Here is a 20,424-nt window from a genome sequence, read left to right on the forward strand (position 1 = left end):
AGGGCTGGTTCAATTACTGTGTAACTGACGGTTATGGATAAGGACATGAAAATAAAATAACCGTAAAAAAAAAAAACGGGGTTGGGGGAACAAACAGGTGACAGAAGCCGGACATTTGTGCGGTTGAGTCGGTTTCTGAGGTAACATGGACTCTTAACAACGTGCTGAAACTTTGTTGCTCCTTGCTGAAATAAGCAACTAGTAAAATAAAGCTTTATTTATACAGCACATTTCAGACATGGAATGCAACACAATGTGCTTTACAGGAAAAAAACTAACAATGAAAATAAAAGCTGAAATATTTACTACACAACAAGATACATAAAAAAAAAAAAAAGAATGACAAACTGAACAACTAAAAAGCTCCTGAAGGAAAAGCAGAGCTAAACATGTTTTTAAAGATTTTTTTTTGCCACATTTCAGGCTTCAAACATAAAGATATTAAACTGTCTTTTTTTGTGAAGAATCAACAACAAGTGGGACACAATCATGAAGTGGAATGACATTTATTGGATATTTCAAACTTTTTTGACAAATCAAAAACTGAAAAATTGGGCGTGCAAAATTATTCAGCCCCCTTAAGTTAATACTTTGTAGCGCCACCTTTTGCTGCGATTACAGCTGTAAGTCGCTTGGGGTATGTCTCTATCAGTTTTGCACATCGAGAGACTGACATTTTTTCCCATTCCTCCTTGCAAAATAGCTCGAGCTCAGTGAGGTTGGATGGAGAGCATTTGTGAACAGCAGTTTTCAGTTCTTTCCACAGATTCTCGATTGGATTCAGGTCTGGACTTTGACTTGGCCATTCTAACACCTGGATATGTTTATTTTTGAACCATTCCATTGTAGATTTTGCTTTATGTTTTGGATCATTGTCTTGTTGGAAGACAAATCTCCGTCCCAGTCTCAAGTCTTTTGCAGACTCCATCAGGTTTTCTTCCAGAATGGTCCTGTATTTGGCTCCATCCATCTTCCCATCAATTTTAACCATCTTCCCTGTCCCTGCTGAAGACAAGCAGGCCCAAACCATGTTGCTGCCACCACCATGTTTGACAGTGGGGATGGGGTGTTCAGGGTGATGAGCTGTGTTGCTTTTACGCCAAACATAACATTTTGCATTTTTGCCAAAAAGTTCAATTTTGGTTTCATCTGACCAGAGCACCTTCTTCCACATGTTTGGTGTGTATCCCAGGTGGCTTGTGGCAAACTTTAAACAACACTTTTTATGGATATCTTTAAGAAATTGCTTTCTTCTTGCCACTCTTCCATAAAGGCCAGATTTGTGCAATATACGACTGGTTGTTGTCCTATGGACAGAGTCTCCCAACTCAGCTGCAGTTCATCCAGAGTGATCATGGGCCTCTTGGCTGCATCTCTGATCAGTCTTCTCCTTGTATGAGCTGAAAGTTTAGAGGGACGGCCAGGTCTTGGTAGATTTGCAGTGGTCTGATACTCCTTCCATTTCAATATTATCGCTTGCACAGTGCTCCTTGGGATGTTTAAAGCTTGGGAAATCTTTTTGTATCCAAATCCGGCTTTAAACTTCTTCACAACAATATCTCGGACCTGCCTGGTGTGTTCCTTGTTCTTCATGATGCTCTCTGCGCTTTTAACGGACCTCTGAGACTATCACAGAGCAGGTGCATTTATACGGAGATTTGATTACACACAGGTGGATTGTATTTATCATCATTAGTCATTTAGGTCAACATTGGATCATTCAGAGATGAACTTCTGGAGAGAGTTTGCTGCACTGAAAGTAAAGGGGCTGAATATTTTGCACGCCCAATTTTTCAGTTTTTGATTTGTTAAAAAAGTTTGAAATATGCAATAAATGTCGTTCCACTTCATGATTGTGTCCCACTTGTTGTTGATTCTTCACAAAAAAATACATTTATATCTTTATGTTTGAAGCCTGAAATGTGGCAAAAGGTCGCAAAGTTCAAGGGGGCCGAATACTTTCGCAAGGCACTGTATATATATATATATTTCACCTTTATTTAACCAGGTAGGCCAGTTGAGAACAAGTTCTCATTTACAACTGCGACCTGGCCAAGCAGTGCAACACAAACAACACAGAGTTACACATGGAATAAACAAACATACAGTCGAAAAAAGTCTATATACATTGTCTGCAAATGAGGTAGGATAACAGAGCAATAAATAGGCCATAGTGGCGAAATAATTACAATATAGCAATTAAACTCATTAAACGCATAACTAAAGGCTGCCTGTCCATGCGTCTTGGTCCTAGGCTTTGGGATAGTTAAAGGCCAGTTCCAGAGTACCTAAGGGACCTACTGGTTTGACTGGTAGACTCATTTGTACACTCGCAATGGCTGCCTAGTATTGAAATTTCCATGTAATATAGAAGTTCATTCAAATGATAACTGATGTGGCACGTGGAATGTACTGTATTTATTTAGAATTTTTTGTTATGTCAGTTGAATCTACAAATCACTTCACACATTGACAGGTACACTTCCTGCTTTGCTCCTCTGGGGACACTCGCAATGGCTGCCATTCCACCCATTATGCAATCATTGACTTGAATTGAGACACCCTTTCTATCTCTATGGCAGCACATGCAGTCAGGAGCACATGCTGTAAAAACATTTTTTTGCTATTCGAAAGGTTATTACGGAGACCGTGGTCATTTGGCTGGCCAATTACGATCATCCAAAAAGCCATGACTGTAACAACCCTAGTAATAACCTGACAATCTCACCTGGTGTCCATACTTTTGGCAAACAAATTGTTATTTGAGTTGCACTGGATTCGGCTAGAATTTTGCTCTTTTGGGACTTGGCTTGACTCGCTGGCTGCGATTTACACAGGCAGCCCAAATCTGATATTTATTATCTGACAATTATTGGCAAAAGATCTGATTGGTCAAAATATCAGAATTGGGCTGCCTGTGTAAATGAAGCTATAGTAATGCAGATTGCTTAACTCTGATGGACAGTGTCTGCCTGTGATGACCTGACTCATCAGTCTTAGTCTATCTATAGCCATGCAGTTTGGTCAGCTGCTGATCCACCTGGACACCACCCAGCAGATGATCAACAACTCTCTGAAGGACAACGGAACACTGCTCTCACAGGTAGGAAACACTACATCACTCACCACTTTCACACTGCTGTGGGACACATTTCACACTGCTCTCACAGGTTGGTAGGACTGCTGCTGGGACTGACATGTGACCTTTACACGACTGAGCTCTTGTACCTTTCACACTGTATTGAGCTGAACTGTACTGCACTTGTCTGTTTACCCATCCATCATAGTTGCTGGAACTGTGCTGAAAAGGAGAATGTGAAATGATGGTGTGGAAAGGGTAATAAAGTTCTCTCGTCTACCCGGGACAAACATGTCCATGTACTTGATCCCCATGGTGTCACCTGTACATCGTGCATTGTCTTTTTTTTTTACAAAAGGTCCTGTGTAGCTAGACAGCCTGTCCAATACATTAAACCAAATAAATGCACTTAACCTAAAATCATTGTTTATGAATTACCATAGATGTATGTAATGATTTTGCAAGAAATATAAGTATTTTTATGTACAGTGCCTTCACATCCCTTGACTTTTTCCACATCTTGTTGTGTTACAGCCTAAATTTAAAATTGATTTAAATTGAGCTTTTGTGTCACTGGCCTACACACATTTTTACAAATGTAATAAAAAGCTGAAATGTCTCATCTAGGTATTCAACCCCTTTTATTATGGCAGGCCTAAATAAGTTCAGGACAAAATTTGCTTATCAAGTCACATAGGTTGCATGGACTCACTGTGTGCAACTGTGTGTTTAACATGATTTTTAAATGACTACCCCATCTCTGTACAATTATCTCTAAGGTCCCTCAGTCGAGCAGTGAATTTCACACACAGATTCGACAACAAACACCGGGGAGATTTTTAAATGGTTCGCAAAGAAGGGAACCTGTTGTTATTTATTTGTTTACAGTGCATTCGGAAAGTATTCAGACCATTTTGTTACAGCCTTATTCTGAAATAGATTAAATGTCCCCCCCCCCACAAATCTACATACAATACCCCATATTCACAAAGCAAAAACAGGGTTTTATATATTTTTGCAAATTTGTACAACGGAAATATCACATTTACATAATTATTCAGACCCTTTACTCACTACTTTGATGAAGCACCTTTGGCAGCGATTACAGCCTCAAGTCTTCTTGGGTATGACGCTACAAGCTTGGCACACCTATATTTGGGGAGTTTCTCCCATTCTTCTCTGCAGATCCTCTCAACCTCTGTGAGGTTGGCTGGGAAGCGTCACTGCACAGCTATTTTCAGGTCTCTCGAGAGATGTTCGATTGGGTTCATGTCCGGGCTCTGGCTGGGCCACTCAAGGACATTCAGAGACTTGTCCCGAAGCCACTCCTGCGTTGTCTTGGCTGAGTGCTTAGGGTCATTGTCCTGTTTGATGGTGAACCTTCAATCCTGTCTGAGGTCCTGAGCGCTCTGGAACAGGTTTTCAAGGATCTTTCTGTACTTTGCTCCGTTCATCTTTCCCTTGATCCTGACTAGTCTCCCAGTCCCTGCTGCTGAAAAACATCCCCACAGGATGGTGCTTTTACTAAGGAGTGGTTTCAGTCTGTCCACTGTACCATAAAGACCTGATTGATGGAGTGCTGCAGAGAGGGTTGTCCTTCTGGAAAGTTCATCCATCTGCACAGAGTAACTCTGGCTCTCTGTCAGTGACCATCGGGTTCTTGGTCACCTCCCTGACCAAGGCCCTTCTGCCCCGATTGCTCAATTTAGCTGAGCGGCCAACTCTAGGAAGAGTCTTGGTGGTTCCAAACTTATTCCATTTAATAATGATGTAGGCCACTGTGTTTTTGGGGACCTTCAATGCTGCAGACATTTTTTGGTACCCTTCCCCAGATTTGTGCCTCGACTCAATGCTGTCTCGGAACTCTACTGACAATTCATTCGACATCATGGTTTGGATTTTGCTCTGACATGCACTATCAACTGTGGGACCTTATACAGTGCCTTGCGAAAGTATTCGGCCCCCTTGAACTTTGCGACCTTTTGCCACATTTCAGGCTTCAAACATAAAGATATAAAACTGTATTTTTTTGTGAAGAATCAACAACAAGTGGGACACAATCATGAAGTGAAACGACATTTATTGGATATTTCAAACTTTTTTAACAAATCAAAAACTGAAAAATTGGGCGTGCAAAATTATTCAGCCCCCTTAAGTTAATACTTTGTAGCGCCACCTTTTGCTGCGATTACAGCTTTAAGTCGCTTGGGGTATGTCTCTATCAGTTTTGCACATCGAGAGACTGACATTTTTTCCCATTCCTCCTTGCAAAATAGCTCGAGCTCAGTGAGGTTGGATGGAGAGCATTTGTGAACAGCAGTTTTTAGTTCGTTCCACAGATTCTCGATTGGATTCAGGTCTGGACTTTGACTTGGCCATTCTAACACCTGGATATGTTTATTTTTGAACCATTCCATTGTAGATTTTGCTTTATGTTTTGGATCATTGTCTTGTTGGAAGACAAATCTCCGTCCCAGTCTCAGGTCTTTTGCAGACTCCATCAGGTTTTCTTCCAGAATGGTCCTGTATTTGGCTCCATCCATCTTCCCATCAATTTTAACCATCTTCCCTGTCCCTGCTGAAGACAAGCAGGCCCAAACCATGATGCTGTTTGACAGTGGGGATGGTGTGTTCAGGGTGATGAGCTGTGTTGCTTTTACGCCAAACATAACGTTTTGCATTGTTGCCAAAAAGTTCAATTTTGGTTTCATCTGACCAGAGCACCTTCTTCCACATGTTTGGTGTGTCTCCCAGGTGGCTTGTGGCAAACTTTAAACAACACTTTTTATGGATATCTTTAAGAAATGGCTTTCTTCTTGCCACTCTTCCATAAAGGCCAGATTTGTGCAATATATTGTTGATTGTTGTCCTATGGACAGAGTCTCCCACCTCAGCTGTAGATCTCTGCAGTTCATCCAGAGTGATCATGGGCCTCTTGGCTGCATCTCTGATCAGTCTTCTCCTTGTATGAGCTGAAAGTTTAGAGGGACGGCCAGGTCTTGGTAGATTTGCAGTGGTCTGATACTCCTTCCATTTCAATATTATCGCTTGCACAGTGCTCCTTGGGATGTTTAAAGCTTGGGAAATCTTTTTGTATCCAAATCCGGCTTTAAACTTCTTCACAACAGTATCTCGGACCTGCCTGGTGTGTTCCTTGTTCTTCATGATGCTCTCTGCACTTTTAACAGACCTCTGAGACTATCACAGTGCAGGTGCATTTATACGGAGATTTGATTACACACAGGTGGATTGTATTTATCATCATTAGTCATTTAGGTCAACATTGGATCATTCAGAGATCCTCACTGAACTTCTGGAGAGAGTTTGCTGCACTGAAAGTAAAGGGGCTGAATAATTTTGCACAGGTGTGTGCCTTTCCAAATCATGTCCAAACAATCCACCACAGGTGGACTCCAAGTTGTAGAAACATCTCAAGGATGATCAATTGAAACAGGATGCACCTGAACTCAATTTGAAGTCTCATTGCAAAGGGTCTGAATAAGTATGTAAATAAGGTATTTCGGTTTGATTTAAAATACATTTGCAAAAAAATCAAATCAAATTAACCTCGTCATTATGGGGTATTGTGTGTAGATTGAGTTCTTTCATTAATTTTAGAATAAGGCTGTAACGTCACCATGTGGAAAAAGGGAAGGGGTCTGAATACTTTTTGAATGCCCTGTTGTATGTCAGGGACCATGTACATTGCATCAGATTTAGCTAGACAGCTAATTTTAATCTGTAGTCCCTGGGTAGAAAACAATCAACATCATTACAATGCTACAATATAGCACACTATTTAAAATGTGGGTGGTTGGGTGGGTGGGTGGATGGATGGATGGATAAATATACAGTAGTACATGTTTGGACACGTACTCAGGGTTTTTCTTTTTTACTATTTTCTACATTGTAGAATAATAGTGAACATGTCAAAACTATGATTGGTTGGTTTCTTGGTTTGTCAAATTATTGCCTCGCCTTGTTCACCAACGACTTCTCTGAGTTTAGTGTGTCAAATCGGAGGGCCTGTTGTCCGGGCCTCTGGCAGTCTCTATGGGGGTGCCACAGGGTTCAATTATTGGACCGACTCTCTTCTCTGTATACATCAATGATGTCGCTCTTGCTGCTGGTGAGTCTCTGATCCACCTCTACGCAGACGACACCATTCTGTATACTTCTGGCCCTTCTTTGGACACTGTGTTAACAACCCTCCAGGCGAGCTTCAATGCCATACAACTCCTTCCGTGGCCTCCAATTGCTCTTAAATACAAGTAAAACTAAATGCATGCTCTTCAACTGATCGCTGCCTGCACCTGCCCGCCTGTCCAACATCACTACTCTGGACGGCTCTGACTTACGTGGAATACGTGGACAACTACAAATACCTAGGTGTCTCGTTAGACTGTAAACTCTCCTTCCAGACTCACATCAAACATCTCCAATCCAAAGTTAAATCTAGAATTGGCTTCCTATTTCACAATAAAGCATCCTTCACTCATGCTGCTAAACATACCCTTGTAAAACTGACCATGCTACCGATCCTCGACTTCGGCGATGTCATTTACAAAATAGCCTCCAATGCCCTACTCAATAAATTGGATGCAGTCTATCACAGTGCCATCCGTTTTGTCACCAAAGCCCCATATACTGCCCACCACTGCGACCTGTATGCTCTCGTTGGCTGGCCCTCTCTTCATACTCGTCGCCAAACCCACTGTCTCCATGTCATCTACAAGACCCTGCTAGGTAAAGTCCCCCCTTATCTCAGCTCGCTGGTCACCATAGCATCACCCACCTGTAGCACGCGCTCCAGCAGGAATATCTCTCTGGTCACCCCCAAAACCAATTCTTTCTTTGGCCGCCTCTCCTTCCAGTTCTCTGCTGCCAATGACTGGAACGAACTACAAAAATCTCTGAAACTGGAAACACTTATCTCCCTCATCAACTTTAAGCACCAGCTGTCAGAGCAGCTCACAGATTACTGCACCTGTACATAGCCCATCTATAATTTAGCCCAAACAACTACCTCTCCCCCTACTGTAATTATTTATTTATTTTGCTCCTTTGCACCCCATTATTTCTATCTCTACCTTGCACATTCTTCCACTGCAAATCTACCATTCCAGTGTTTTACTTGCTATGTTGTATTTACTTTGCCACCATGGCCTTTTTTTGCCTTTACCTCCCTTATCTCACCTCATTTGCTCACATTGTATATAGACTTATTTTACTACTGTATTATTCACTGTATGCTTGTTTTACTCCATGTGCAACTCTGTGTTGTTGTATGTGTCGAACTGCTTTGCTTTATCTTGGCCAGGTCACAATTGTAAATGAGAACTTGTTCTCAACTTGCCTACCTGGTTAAATAAAGTTGGGGAAAAAATAGGGGGAAATATGAAATAACACATGGAATCATTTAGAAACCAAAAGAATGTTATATATATTTTAGATTCTTCAAAGTAGCCACCGTTTCCCTTGATGATGACAGCTTTGCATTCTCTCAACCAGTTTCATGAGGTAGTCACCTGGAATGCTTTTCCAACAGTCTTGAAGGAGTTCCCACATATGCTGAGCACTTGTTGGCTGCTTTTCCTTCACTCTGCGGTCCCACTCATCCCAAACCATCTCAATTGGGTTGAGGTATGGTGATTGTGGAAGCCAGGTAATCTGATGCAGCATTCATCACTCTCCTTCTTGGTCAAATAGCCCTTCCACAGCCTGGAGGTGTGTGTTGGGTCATTGTCCTGTTGAAAAACAAATGATATTCCCAGTAAACACAAACCAGATGGGATGGCGTATCGCTGCAGAATGCTGTGGTAGCCATGCTGGTTAAGTGTACCTTGAATTCTAAATAAATCTGTGTCAACAGCAAAGCACCATCGCACCACCTCCATGCTTCACAGTGGGAACCACACATGCGGAGATCATCCGTTCACCTACTCTGCATCTCACAAAGACACGGCGGTTGGAACCCAAAAATCTCACATTTGGACTCAGACAAAAGGACAGATTTCCACCGGTCTAATGGCCATTGCTCGTGTTTCTTGGCCCAAGCAAGTCTTGTCTTTTTAGTAGTGGTTTCTTTGCAGCAATTTGACCATGAAGGCCTGATTCACGCAGTCTCCTCTGAACAGTTGATGCTAAGAGGTGTCGGTTACTTGAACTCTGTGAATAATTTATTTGGGCTGCAATCTGAGGTGCACTTAACTCTAATGAACTTATCCTCTGCAGCAGAGTTAACTCGGTCTTCCTTTCCTGTGGCAGTCCTCACGAGAGCTAGTTTCATCATAGGCTTGATAGTTTTTGTGACTGCACTTGAAGAAACTTTCAAAGTTCTTGACATTTTCCAGATTGACTGACCTTCATGTCTTAAAGTAATGATGCACTGTTGTTTCTCTTTGCTTATTTGAGCTGGTCTTGCCATAATATGGACTTGGTGTTTTAGGGCTATCTTCTGTATACCAACCCTACCTTGTCACAACTGACTGGCTCAAACACATTAAGAAGGACACATTCAACAAATGAACCCTCAACAGGTACACCCTTATTAATTGAAATGCATTCCAGGTTACTACCCCACGAAGCTGGTTGAGAGAATGCCAAGAGTGCAAAGCTGTCATCAAGGCAAAGGGTCGCTGCTTTGAAGTGTTTCACACTTTTTTGGTTATTACATGATTCCATATGTGTTATTTCATAGTTTATGTCTTCACTAGTATTCTACAATGTAGAAAATAGTAAAAATAAAAACACTGGAATGAGTAGGTGTATCCAACATTTTGACTGGTACTGTATATGAGTATAAAAATATAACCACAACATGTAAAGTGTTGGTCCCGGGTTTCATCAGCTGAAATAAAAGATCCCAGATTTTAAAAAGCGAGACGCTCTTGTCGTCCTTGTATTATCCTTGCAATATGTAACAAACTGCTTAAGAGGTGGTGGGGCAAGGTCATGAGTGATCATAAACAGCAGAGAGGTGTCGGCAAGGCATAATAATCTGTCCAAGCTCAGGTTGTATTGCTTAATGATATTGCATGATATTGCAGTGGTAGACGGGTAAAAAAAAAAGCGGACATTGAATATCCCTTGAGCATGGTGGATTTATTAATTACACTTTGGATGGTGTATCAATACACCAAGTCATTACAAAGGTACAGGCACCTTTCCTAACTCAGCTGCCAGAGTGGAAGGAAACCGCTCAGGGATTTCACCATGAGGCCAATGGTGATTTTAAAACAGTTGGTTTAATGGCTGTGATAAGAGGATGGATCAACAGCATTGTAGTTACTCCACAATACTAACAAATTACAGAGTGAAAAGAAGGAAATATTCCATAACATGCACCTGTTTGAAATAAGCCACTGCAAAAAAATGTGGCAATGAAGTGAACGTTTTGTCCTGAATACAAAGCGTTATGTTTGGGCCAAATCCAAAACATCACTGAGTACCACACTTCATATTTTCAAGCATGGTGGTGGCTGCATCATGTTATGGATATGCTTGTCATTGGCAAGTACTAGGGAGTTTTGGGGATAAACAGAATATAGCTAAGTACAGGCAAAATCCTAGAGTAAAATGACCTAAAACACAAGGCCAAATATAAACAGGAGTTGTTTACCAAGACATCGAATGTTCTTGAGTGGCCTAGTTACAGTTTTGACTTAAATTGACTTAAATTGGCCATAAATCTATGGCAAGACTTTGACAATTTAGAAATGATCAACAACTAACTTGACAGAGCTTTGTAACAACAATGTTTGAATATTTTCTGAAAGCACTATACTTTACCAATATTTACAATGACACCCCTGTTTGTGCATGGCCATTCGGTTACTTAAAACATCTTTAGTTTGATGGTGCCCAGATTATATCTGTTTACAAATTTGACACTCTACCAGCCCCAAAGACTTAAGTTAGTATTTGTATAATTCATACAATCTTAGTTCAAATCACTTGTTTTCATAATTAGGCTGCTTGGCTCAGGGTCATTAACACTGTGTTACAATTGCCCCAAACCCTTGCAACCATGATAAAACCATATTTTTTTATTTTTTATTTTTTTATTTTACCTTTATTTAACCAGGTAGGCAAGTTGAGAACAAGTTCTCATTTACAATTGCGACCTGGCCAAGATAAAGCAAAGCAGTTCGACAGATAAAACGACACAGAGTTACACATGGAGTAAAAACAAACATACAGTCAATAATGCAGTATAAACAAGTCTATATACAATGTGAGGTGAGAAGGGAGGTAAAGGCAAAAAAGGCCATGATGGCAAAGTAAATACAATATAGCAAGTAAAATACTGGAATGGTAGTTTTGCAATGGAAGAATGTGCAAAGTAGAAATAAAAAATAATGGGGTGCAAAGGAGCAAAATAAATAAATAAATTAAAATTAAATACAGTTGGGAAAGAGGTAGTTGTTTGGGCTAAATTATAGGTGGGCTATGTACAGGTGCAGTAATCTGTGAGCTGCTCTGACAGTTGGTGCTTAAAGCTAGTGAGGGAGATAAGTGTTTCCAGTTTCAGAGATTTTTGTAGTTCGTTCCAGTCATTGGCAGCAGAGAACTGGAAGGAGAGGCGGCCAAAGAAAGAATTGGTTTTGGGGGTGACTAGAGAGATATACCTGCTGGAGCGTGTGCTACAGGTGGGAGATGCTATGGTGACCAGCGAGCTGAGATAAGGGGGGACTTTACCTAGCAGGGTCTTGTAGATGACATGGAGCCAGTGGGTTTGGCGACGAGTATGAAGCGAGGGCCAGCCAACGAGAGCGTACAGGTCGCAATGGTGGGTAGTATATGGGGCTTTGGTGATAAATGCCTAGCAATAAACAAGTGATACATGTAAATGTTTAGCTAAAATTGTGATTTAAATTATGTTTGTTTGAATTCTTTGATGTTTATGCTCAGGACAGTAAGAACAATGCAGCCAGTGGAAAAAATTACTTTCACCCATAAAACATGCAAATAGTGAGATTTGGGTGAAAGCAAGGGAGAGAATCTAAAAGGACATGTGCTGAGTGAATTTCATCACTAGCATGTTTCTGTTTGGGGAAATTGAAGGTGTTTCAATTGTCCCTTGTCGCTATTGCTGCCGGTCTCCCCTACTGTACAGGCATTGACTCTGTTAACATATCATCCCCCCCCCCCCCCCAGGTGCAGACGACCATGAAGGAGAATATCCTGTCGGTAGAAGAAAACTTTGCTGCCCTGGACCAGAGGATGAAAAAGTTCAACAAATAAATCTGCTTAGTTTGAAAAACTGCTCTTGGTTGAGTTTGGAAAATGTGGGAGAGGGAGAGATTGGAGTCTTTTCCACTTCTCTCCCTGTCTGTCTTCATCTATTCCTCTGCCTTTTTTTCTGGAAGCCGGAATGTTTGATCAAGTGGATTATAATAAAAAATGGAGACCAAATGTTCTTGTCTATTCTCCCTTCCCAACCTCTTTCTTTCCCATTGAAACATGTTATTTGGTATGCAATGCAATACGCCACACACTATACAGAATCCCATTGAAATGTTTACTTTGGCTGAAATGCATTATTATTATGGAGTGGCTGCGGATCTGACCTTTTGGGGATCTTTAGTCTTTAGTCCAAAGCTTCTGCACATGTGCGGATCACGTTCTGCGCAGGTGTATATTCTCCACTTTACGCACAGAACAGGCTACTCAGGCAGATGATGCTACTTTTAATAGTCATATTAAAGCTCAATGTCTGCAAGATCACATAATGATCACAGTATTCTACATAACAGAACCTAATCTAATAGCCTAGTATAACATTACTGTAAAACAGAAACACTATTCAATAGTGAACGATCATTCTTCAAGTTTTACAGGTGAAACATCCATGTGGCATAATTCTGCATTGTAACCATTTGATCTTGATCAGTTTCATGAGTATACGCATTTAGGTGTTCTTGAGTTATACAGTGTTTTGAAGTAGCCTGTTTTGAATGATGCACAGGGAATGAATTTTAGATCAGATGGTGTTAACTGTAGCCTGCCTGTGTATTTTGTCTAGTGGCGCGCGCGGTTGAGTTTTGGCCGTGAGAGAAATGCCATGGTGTTTTTGTTTTACAATAACGTTTTACTATGTTTGGTTCTGTCTTGTAGAATACTTATGTGACCTTGCAGACATTGGTCTAAACTTTACTAAACAAGCACCATTCGACCTGAGTAGCCTGTTCTCTACGAGTAAAGTAGAGAATACATGCGTAGATCGTTATATTTTTGATTTAACCTTTAACTAGGCAAGTCGGTTATTTACAATGACAGCCAAACCCTAACGGCGCTGGGCCATATGCCCAGAAGCTTCAGCTATTTTCTTTTCTGACTAAAGAAGGCTCCACAGACTCCCACTATATACACACACATCACTTAATATTCACGTTCCCTTCAAAGCTTGATTGCTTTTAGACTGAAATGATTCTCAATGAAAATGGATCCATAACCTTTCAACCTCTTCAACCACACTGTTTAGGTATTTTCTACAACATTCATTCAGCTAAGTCAATTTATTTTCCTGTTTTGGCAGAGCTCTATGTAAAGATATGGCTCTGGTTTGAGAAGTGTTCAGAACAACAACAAAAACAAAGGTGAAATGGCATGTTTAAGAAAGGACATGTCTACAACTGCACAAAAACTAACCTTCGGTTGCATCCCAATTGTCCACTCTTCTCCCAAATGTGCACTTGCACACTTCCCGTCATGGATATAGCAATGGTGGAAACTTCTTCCAACCAATGCTTACACCAAACCAATGATGGGAAGTGTGCAAGTGCACACTGGCAGAAGGGTGGAGAATCGGGATGTGCATTGTAATCCATCTTCCTACTGGTGTAGCAGCAGGAGCACCTTACAGTACCTGTGTGTGTTGGGGGCCTGAAGTCATGAAGGAATGCTTGTAAATACACTTGTGTACTTAATGTTTCATGCTCCGTTGCTTGTAACTATTGTATTATGACAGACTAAAATGCCACAGACAAACTAATTTTAATCTACTGTGTCATTGCTTACGATGGACTGTAATTGTACCTGACCCAGTCTGGTGATGGGATATCTGAATAAAACATGCTTTAACTACACTCACTTTTTGAGAGGGAGAGAAACTCGGCATATACTACTTCATTATTACTTGCAATGTTTAAATTATGACTTATACCCTGAAAGACCCATGACAATTAAGTCCTCTGACTTGATGTTTTTGTGTAAAAATACAGAACATTGCTACTGTGCACAGACTGCATCTGCCAGACTAGGGTAATCTGATCCTAGATCTGTGGTTACCCGCAACTTTTTACTGGAGCGCTCTAGTCTAGTTACAATCTGTTTGTAATGGTGTAAAGTGGCCAGCAGAGAGCAGCATAGACCCTTATAAAAAGCATCACTTGAGTTCATATAGTAGGGCACAGAGTTTGCCTTTGGTAAGGTTTCCGCCATTATTGCCAACTAGGCTACAGTGCAGCTCAAATACAGTGAAATTGAACTTTGGATATTTTAGCAACCTTTCAAGTGTATTTACTAAAACCCTGATGTACACTGAACAAAAATATTAACACAACACGTGTTGGTCCCATGTATCATGAGCTGAAATAAAAGATCCCAGAAACCTTATTTCTCTCATTGTGTGCACAAATTTGTTTATATCCTTGTTAATCTGCAGATTAAATAGCATAATCATTACACAGGTGCACCTTGTGATGAGGGCAATAATCAAATCAAATTTTATTTGTCACATACACATGGTTAGCAGATGTTAATGCGAGTGTAGCGAAATGCTTGCTTATATTTATATCATTTCCCATCAATTCCCATTATTAAAGTGGCTGGAGTTGAGTCAGTGATAAAAGGCCAGTACAATGTGCAGTTTTGTCACAACACAATGCCACAGATGTCTCAAGTTTTGAGGGAGCGTGCAATTGGCATGCTTCAGAGAGGTTGGGTTAAATGCGGACATTTCAGTTGAATGCATTCAGTTGTACAACTGACTAGGTATCCCCCTTTCCCTGACTGCAGGAATGTCCACCAGAGCTGTTTCCAGATCATTTTATGTAAATTTCTTTAACATAACCCCCTCCAACGTCATTGTAGAGAATTTGGCAGTACATCCAACCGGCCTCACAACTGCAGACCAGGTTGAATCACACCAGACCAGGACATCAACATCCGGTTTCTTCACCTGCAGGATCGTCTGAGGACAGCTGATGAAACTGTAGGCTTGCACCACCAAAGAATTTCAACACAAACGGTCAAAAACCGTCTCAGGGAAGCTCATATGCGTGCTTGTCGTCCTCACCAGGACTTTGACCTGACTGTAGTTCGATGTCGTAACTGACTTCAGTAGGAAAATGCTTACGTTCGATGGACACTGGCACACTGTAGAAGTGTGCTCTTCAAGGATGAATCCCGGTTACAACTGTATCAGGCAGATGGCAGACTGTATGGCATCATGAGGGCGAGCGGATTGCTGTTGTGAACAGAGTGCCCCATGGTGGCGGTGAAGTTATGGTATGGGCAAGCATAAGCTACAAACAATGAACACAATTAGATTTTTTTTTAAGGCAATTTGAATGCCCAGATCCCATGATGAGATCCTACCATATTGTCCATGGCATCCTCGGCACTCGTCAGTGCTTTGTTCCTCCTCCTACCTCTCCTGGCTCCTGTGCGTGTTGCACAGGATCCAGGTATCCCACGCACTCTCACCTGCTTTCGAGTTCGCTTGGGGACTTGTTACCAAATTCAAAGTTTCAAGTTCCGATTATTCCTTGAGAGTTTTCCTTCAGGCGTGCTCGGTCGCTGAGAAGTGAACTTTGGAAAATCCTTTCCACTGACAATACACCTGAAGAGGCACTCTGCAATTCTGTTCTCTGTGCAGTTTCAAGGACCTGAGCTCCCTCTTCTTTTTGCTTTATTATAGGCTATAGTAAGCCAAACAATTGATATGTGAGTGTGTGTATAAGGTTATGAGTGTGTGGGGAGAGCACAGCAGAATGATGCCGCCATCAAAAAAACTCCAAGAGGAGATGGAACACACAGCACCCATTACTGTGTCTTCATCCCCTCTACATTGACTGACCAGATGATCCAAGCTTATCATACCAACCCCATGAGTGGCCATCTTGGAGTCTTCAAGACCTACCGAAGATTACAGGAGGTGGTGTACTGACCAGACATGTGGATCAATACCAAAAGGTTTGTACAGCAGTGTGAAGTCTGCCAGGAATACAAACCAGACATGGGCAGACCTGCCGGGAAACTGCAGCAGACCATTGTGAACCGTCCCAATGAATGAATTGTTATTGGTGCTAGTGGTCTACTACACACACTGGGTGGAGTTGAATCCACTCCGCAAAGCCACTGCATCCGCCATTGCTCTAATTCTGTAAATGGAGGTCTTTACCAGATTCAGGATTCCAAACCAGATTCTCTCTGACCGAGGTCCGCAGTTCATCTCAGGAATCTACAAAGAGCTCTGTACCTACAGGGGTGTAGTTGCCAAGCTGTCCACGGCCTACCATCCTCAGACCAACCTGACCGAGAGGGTAAATTCCACCCTTGAAGGGGATGATTGCTTCATTCGTGGGGGGGGGATCAGCACACAAGGTGGGATCAGCATCTTACTGAGTTTTGCTTTGCACTGAACTCTGCAGTCCAGGAGACTTCTATGGTCACTCACGCCGAACTCCACCTGGGAAGACCACTAAAAGGTCTGATGAAGTTAGAACACTGATTATACGTTTTGGGTCCTACTGTCTCTAACTGACAATGAATGGGTGACATAAACGTAAATAGAAACTGATAAATGTGCACGACTTCAGTATTACTTACTAAAACTGTTGTTACACTAAGATATTTATTATTTTATTTTGTTACGATTATTTAGCTCTTACTGTAGTACTGTAGACCAGTTATGTTGTACAACACCTGAGTGGCGCAACGGTCTAAGACACTGCATAGTATTGCAAGCTGTGTTGCTACAGATGCTGGTTCAATACATGTGCTGGCCTCGAATGAGAGACCCATGAGATGACTGTAGGTGTTTGGTTTCTCTCCCTCTAAAAAAAGAAATAAATAATCCTAAATAACAAACTTGCTTTATTTACAAATTAGTAACAATGTCTAACCCCATGTTCAAGTATGGCCTTTTTCTTGCTCCTTTTACGTTATTTGAAAATGAAATCATCTCCAAAATATTATTTTTTAAACAAAGCAATTATTATTATTAATTTCGAATTATATAAAAGCCCATTGGATATTCTCACAGATATATTATTAACCCTGTTATTAGCAGGACAATAAATGTTGTTCATGGCTCCCGAGTGGCGCACAATGGGATTACCTTGCAGTTCTCCAGCTGTATCAACAAAGCGTGCAATGTTCAAGGCACGAGGGCAGGGGGCACGGGATGGGCCGCAGAGCCACTCACAGAAGACTGACCTAAGCCATGGGGAAGGGAGGAGGAGGGGGGGTGAACCCCCACCCCGCTACACTAGCACAGAGTAACACTTTAAGGTGCATTGCACTAATAATGGAGCTGACTAGGGAAACGTTCCCGCTGTTTTTTATTGCCAGTCTGCACGTTCAAACTAAAACAATGGAATAATAATAATGGCATCTTTATGCTTTCATAATAAAATAATTATAAAAATACTCTTTCAAAATGTCAACATTTATTTAGTTATGGATCCATAATGAATTACTAAATATAACTGAATTACAGAAATATCCTCCAATCCTCTATATGTAATTATTGGCGGAGAGTCACGTCATATTTTTCGATATACTGTAGGCCTACCGTAGGCGCCATGAGTCTCACTAGTGTTGAGTAATGTACTGTTAAAAGGGGTGTAGGTCTTATTTATTTAAAGAGCATACTGAAGTTAGAAGCCATAGGAGTTGAAGCAATAGCCTACAACATTTAGCACTGCTCTGAGACAAGCATGGGGACTGGTCTTGATAAATTAATGAGATTTTTATTTTGACTGAATCTCCGTTTGGGTATTGGTTAGACTACAATTAGGGTGTAGGGTATAGCACTATTTTTGAGAAACAATCAAACACTTTTGCAAGGGGTGCTCTTACATGCTCTTAGTGTAACCTTTATATAACTAGGCAAATCTCTTGGAACTACCCATCCCGGATCCGGGAGAATTGTCAGCAACTACACTAATTAGCATAGTGCATTGGTCAAATAATCTTACTAGAAAATATTCATATTCATGAAATCACAAGTGAAATATAGTGAAACACAGCTAATCACCCTTAATCACCCTTAATCACCCTGAAAGAAAGACCCTTAATCACCCTGTCATCTCAGATTTTGAAATTATGCTTTACAGCGATAGCAAGACAAGCGTTTGTGTGAGTTTATCGATAGCCTAGCATAGCATTATGTCCAGCTAGCAGCAGGAAGCTTGGTCACGAAAATCAGAAAAGCAATCAAATTAACCGTTTACCTTTGATGATCTTCGGCTGTTTTCACTGACGAGACTCCCAGTTAGACAGCAAATGCTCCTTTTGTTCCATAAAGATGACTTTTATACCCAAAATACCTCCGTTTGTTTGTCACGTTATGTTCAGAAATCCACTGGAAATAGCGGTCACGACAACGCCGAAAAAAAATCATTATTATATCCATAATAATCGACAGAAACATGGCAAATGTTTTTTATAATCGATAATATATCAACCGGGACAGTTGGCTTTTCAGTAGGACCGGGAGGAAAAATGGCTACCTCTCTCTTTTACGCAAGAATCACTCTGAGAGCCATCAGCTGGCCACTTACGCAATGTGTTCGTTTACGCTCATTCTTCAATATTAAGGCATGAAACTACGTCTAAAGGCTGTAGACACCCTAGGGAAGATGTAGAAAAAGGAATCTGGTTGATATCCCTTTCAATGGGCAATAGGGATGCATAGAAAGATAGGGGTTTCAAAATAAGGGTCACTTCCTGATTGGATTTTTCTCAGGATTTCGCCTGCAATATCAGTTATGTTATACTCACAGACAATATTTTTATAGTTTTGGAAACTTTAGAGTGTTTTCTATCCTAAGCTGTCAATTATATGCATATTCTAGCATCTGGTCCTGAGAAATAGGCTTTGGGAACGTTATTTTTCCAAAAATAAAAATAGTGCCCCCTAGTTTCAAGAGGTTTTAAAGATCAAATTCTTATTTACAAGGACAGTCTACTCCTTCCTCCCTGTGGGGAATTGAACACTGGTCTCCTGCGTGCCCGCATGACACAGGGATTCTTCAGCTAAATAGCCCAGTACTGTAAGCCTATCAAATGCTTCTCAAAGATGCCCTCTGGTGGTCGAACTAGGACTAATGGCACCAGTGGTTCACACTTAAATAACGTGCCATAGAATTATGCGGCACCATGCAAGCTGCGACACAGTATGCTGCAACTTTTAAAGGACGAACCACTTGGTCTGTTTGGAGGACACAGGGAAGATAATAATTGAAGCCTGGATGCAACAGCTAAGACCATCTGTCTTTATCCCTTTCTTCAGTACTTTACACTGAAATAATTTCTCTGTTTGTGCTGCGCTCCCTTTTATGTTCAGTGCCTTTGGTATACTAATAATGCACTGTAGGTCCGTTTGACATTTTAGTTAAAGGGAGGTTGTGTGAGAGTTTATTATTGTTTTAACTGTATTGATTTTGTGTGGGACTATTGACATTTGGCCAAGAATATATATTTTTTAACATTTTAAGGCCTTCTTTGTTTTGTCTATGAACACACTCATACACACCCCACTCACTCCTCCACTGGGAGGTAATACACAAATAACACAGTGGTAAACATGTGTGATCCTTTATTTACTTTGTTTGACGCAACTCCTCTTGGTATTACGTTTATGACACATTAACCTAACGTAGCAGGTGTAAAAGAAATGCCTGAAACTAAGAAGAAAAAACGGGTGCTGGAGGTTCTCTTCTGCACTGTTCAACCAATGCAATAAATGTGGTGTAGGAGTTAAGATTGAGTGTTGCGTACCACAGTATCGTGTATCACAGAGTCGTAATACCCATATACCCTAGTGGTCAAACAAGAAAATGGTTCCAATCGTTTTTCCACCATCCATTTTTCCCATAAGGGATTTTAGAAACCCTTAAAATAAGGGCTGTGTTTCACGTAGGCTTACCCTGGCGTGACATTTTGATAACCATGTAAATCTCTTTAGGACAAGGGGACTTTCATCAATATATTCGCCTGTATTAAACCCCAAAAATGAAATGCTAATTAGCTGCTAATTTGGTTGTCATAAAAAATTACAAATGTCATGGTGATTTGGATGAGACTGCCGAATCGAGGCAAAGGTTAAAATC

At 41.0% G+C, this 20,424-nt stretch overlaps 1 protein-coding gene across 8 annotated transcripts in view; it reads left to right on the forward strand.

Annotated features, from left to right (window-relative positions):
- LOC109890792 (dynactin subunit 2-like) overlaps nucleotides 1–14,698 on the forward strand; it is a 30,500-nt gene extending 15,802 nt beyond the window's left edge. For 4 of the 8 annotated variants that reach the window (XM_031824703.1, XM_031824704.1, XM_031824701.1 and 1 more), the window contains one exon: nucleotides 12,239–14,698. In XM_031824703.1, coding sequence (XP_031680563.1) covers nucleotides 12,239–12,597 — 359 coding nt within the window. In that variant the 3' untranslated portion in view covers nucleotides 12,598–14,698. Of the gene's footprint in view, nucleotides 1–3,011; nucleotides 3,104–3,287; nucleotides 3,604–12,238 lie in introns of those variants that run through there. The other 4 variants (XM_031824705.1, XM_031824706.1, XM_031824707.1 and 1 more) reach the window with 3 other exon arrangements.
- The last annotated feature ends 5,726 nt before the right edge of the window (nucleotides 14,699–20,424 follow it).

The sequence above is a fragment of the Oncorhynchus kisutch genome, linkage group LG5 (genome assembly GCF_002021735.2).
Source record: "Oncorhynchus kisutch isolate 150728-3 linkage group LG5, Okis_V2, whole genome shotgun sequence".
NCBI classification, from domain to species: domain Eukaryota; kingdom Metazoa; phylum Chordata; class Actinopteri; order Salmoniformes; family Salmonidae; genus Oncorhynchus; species Oncorhynchus kisutch.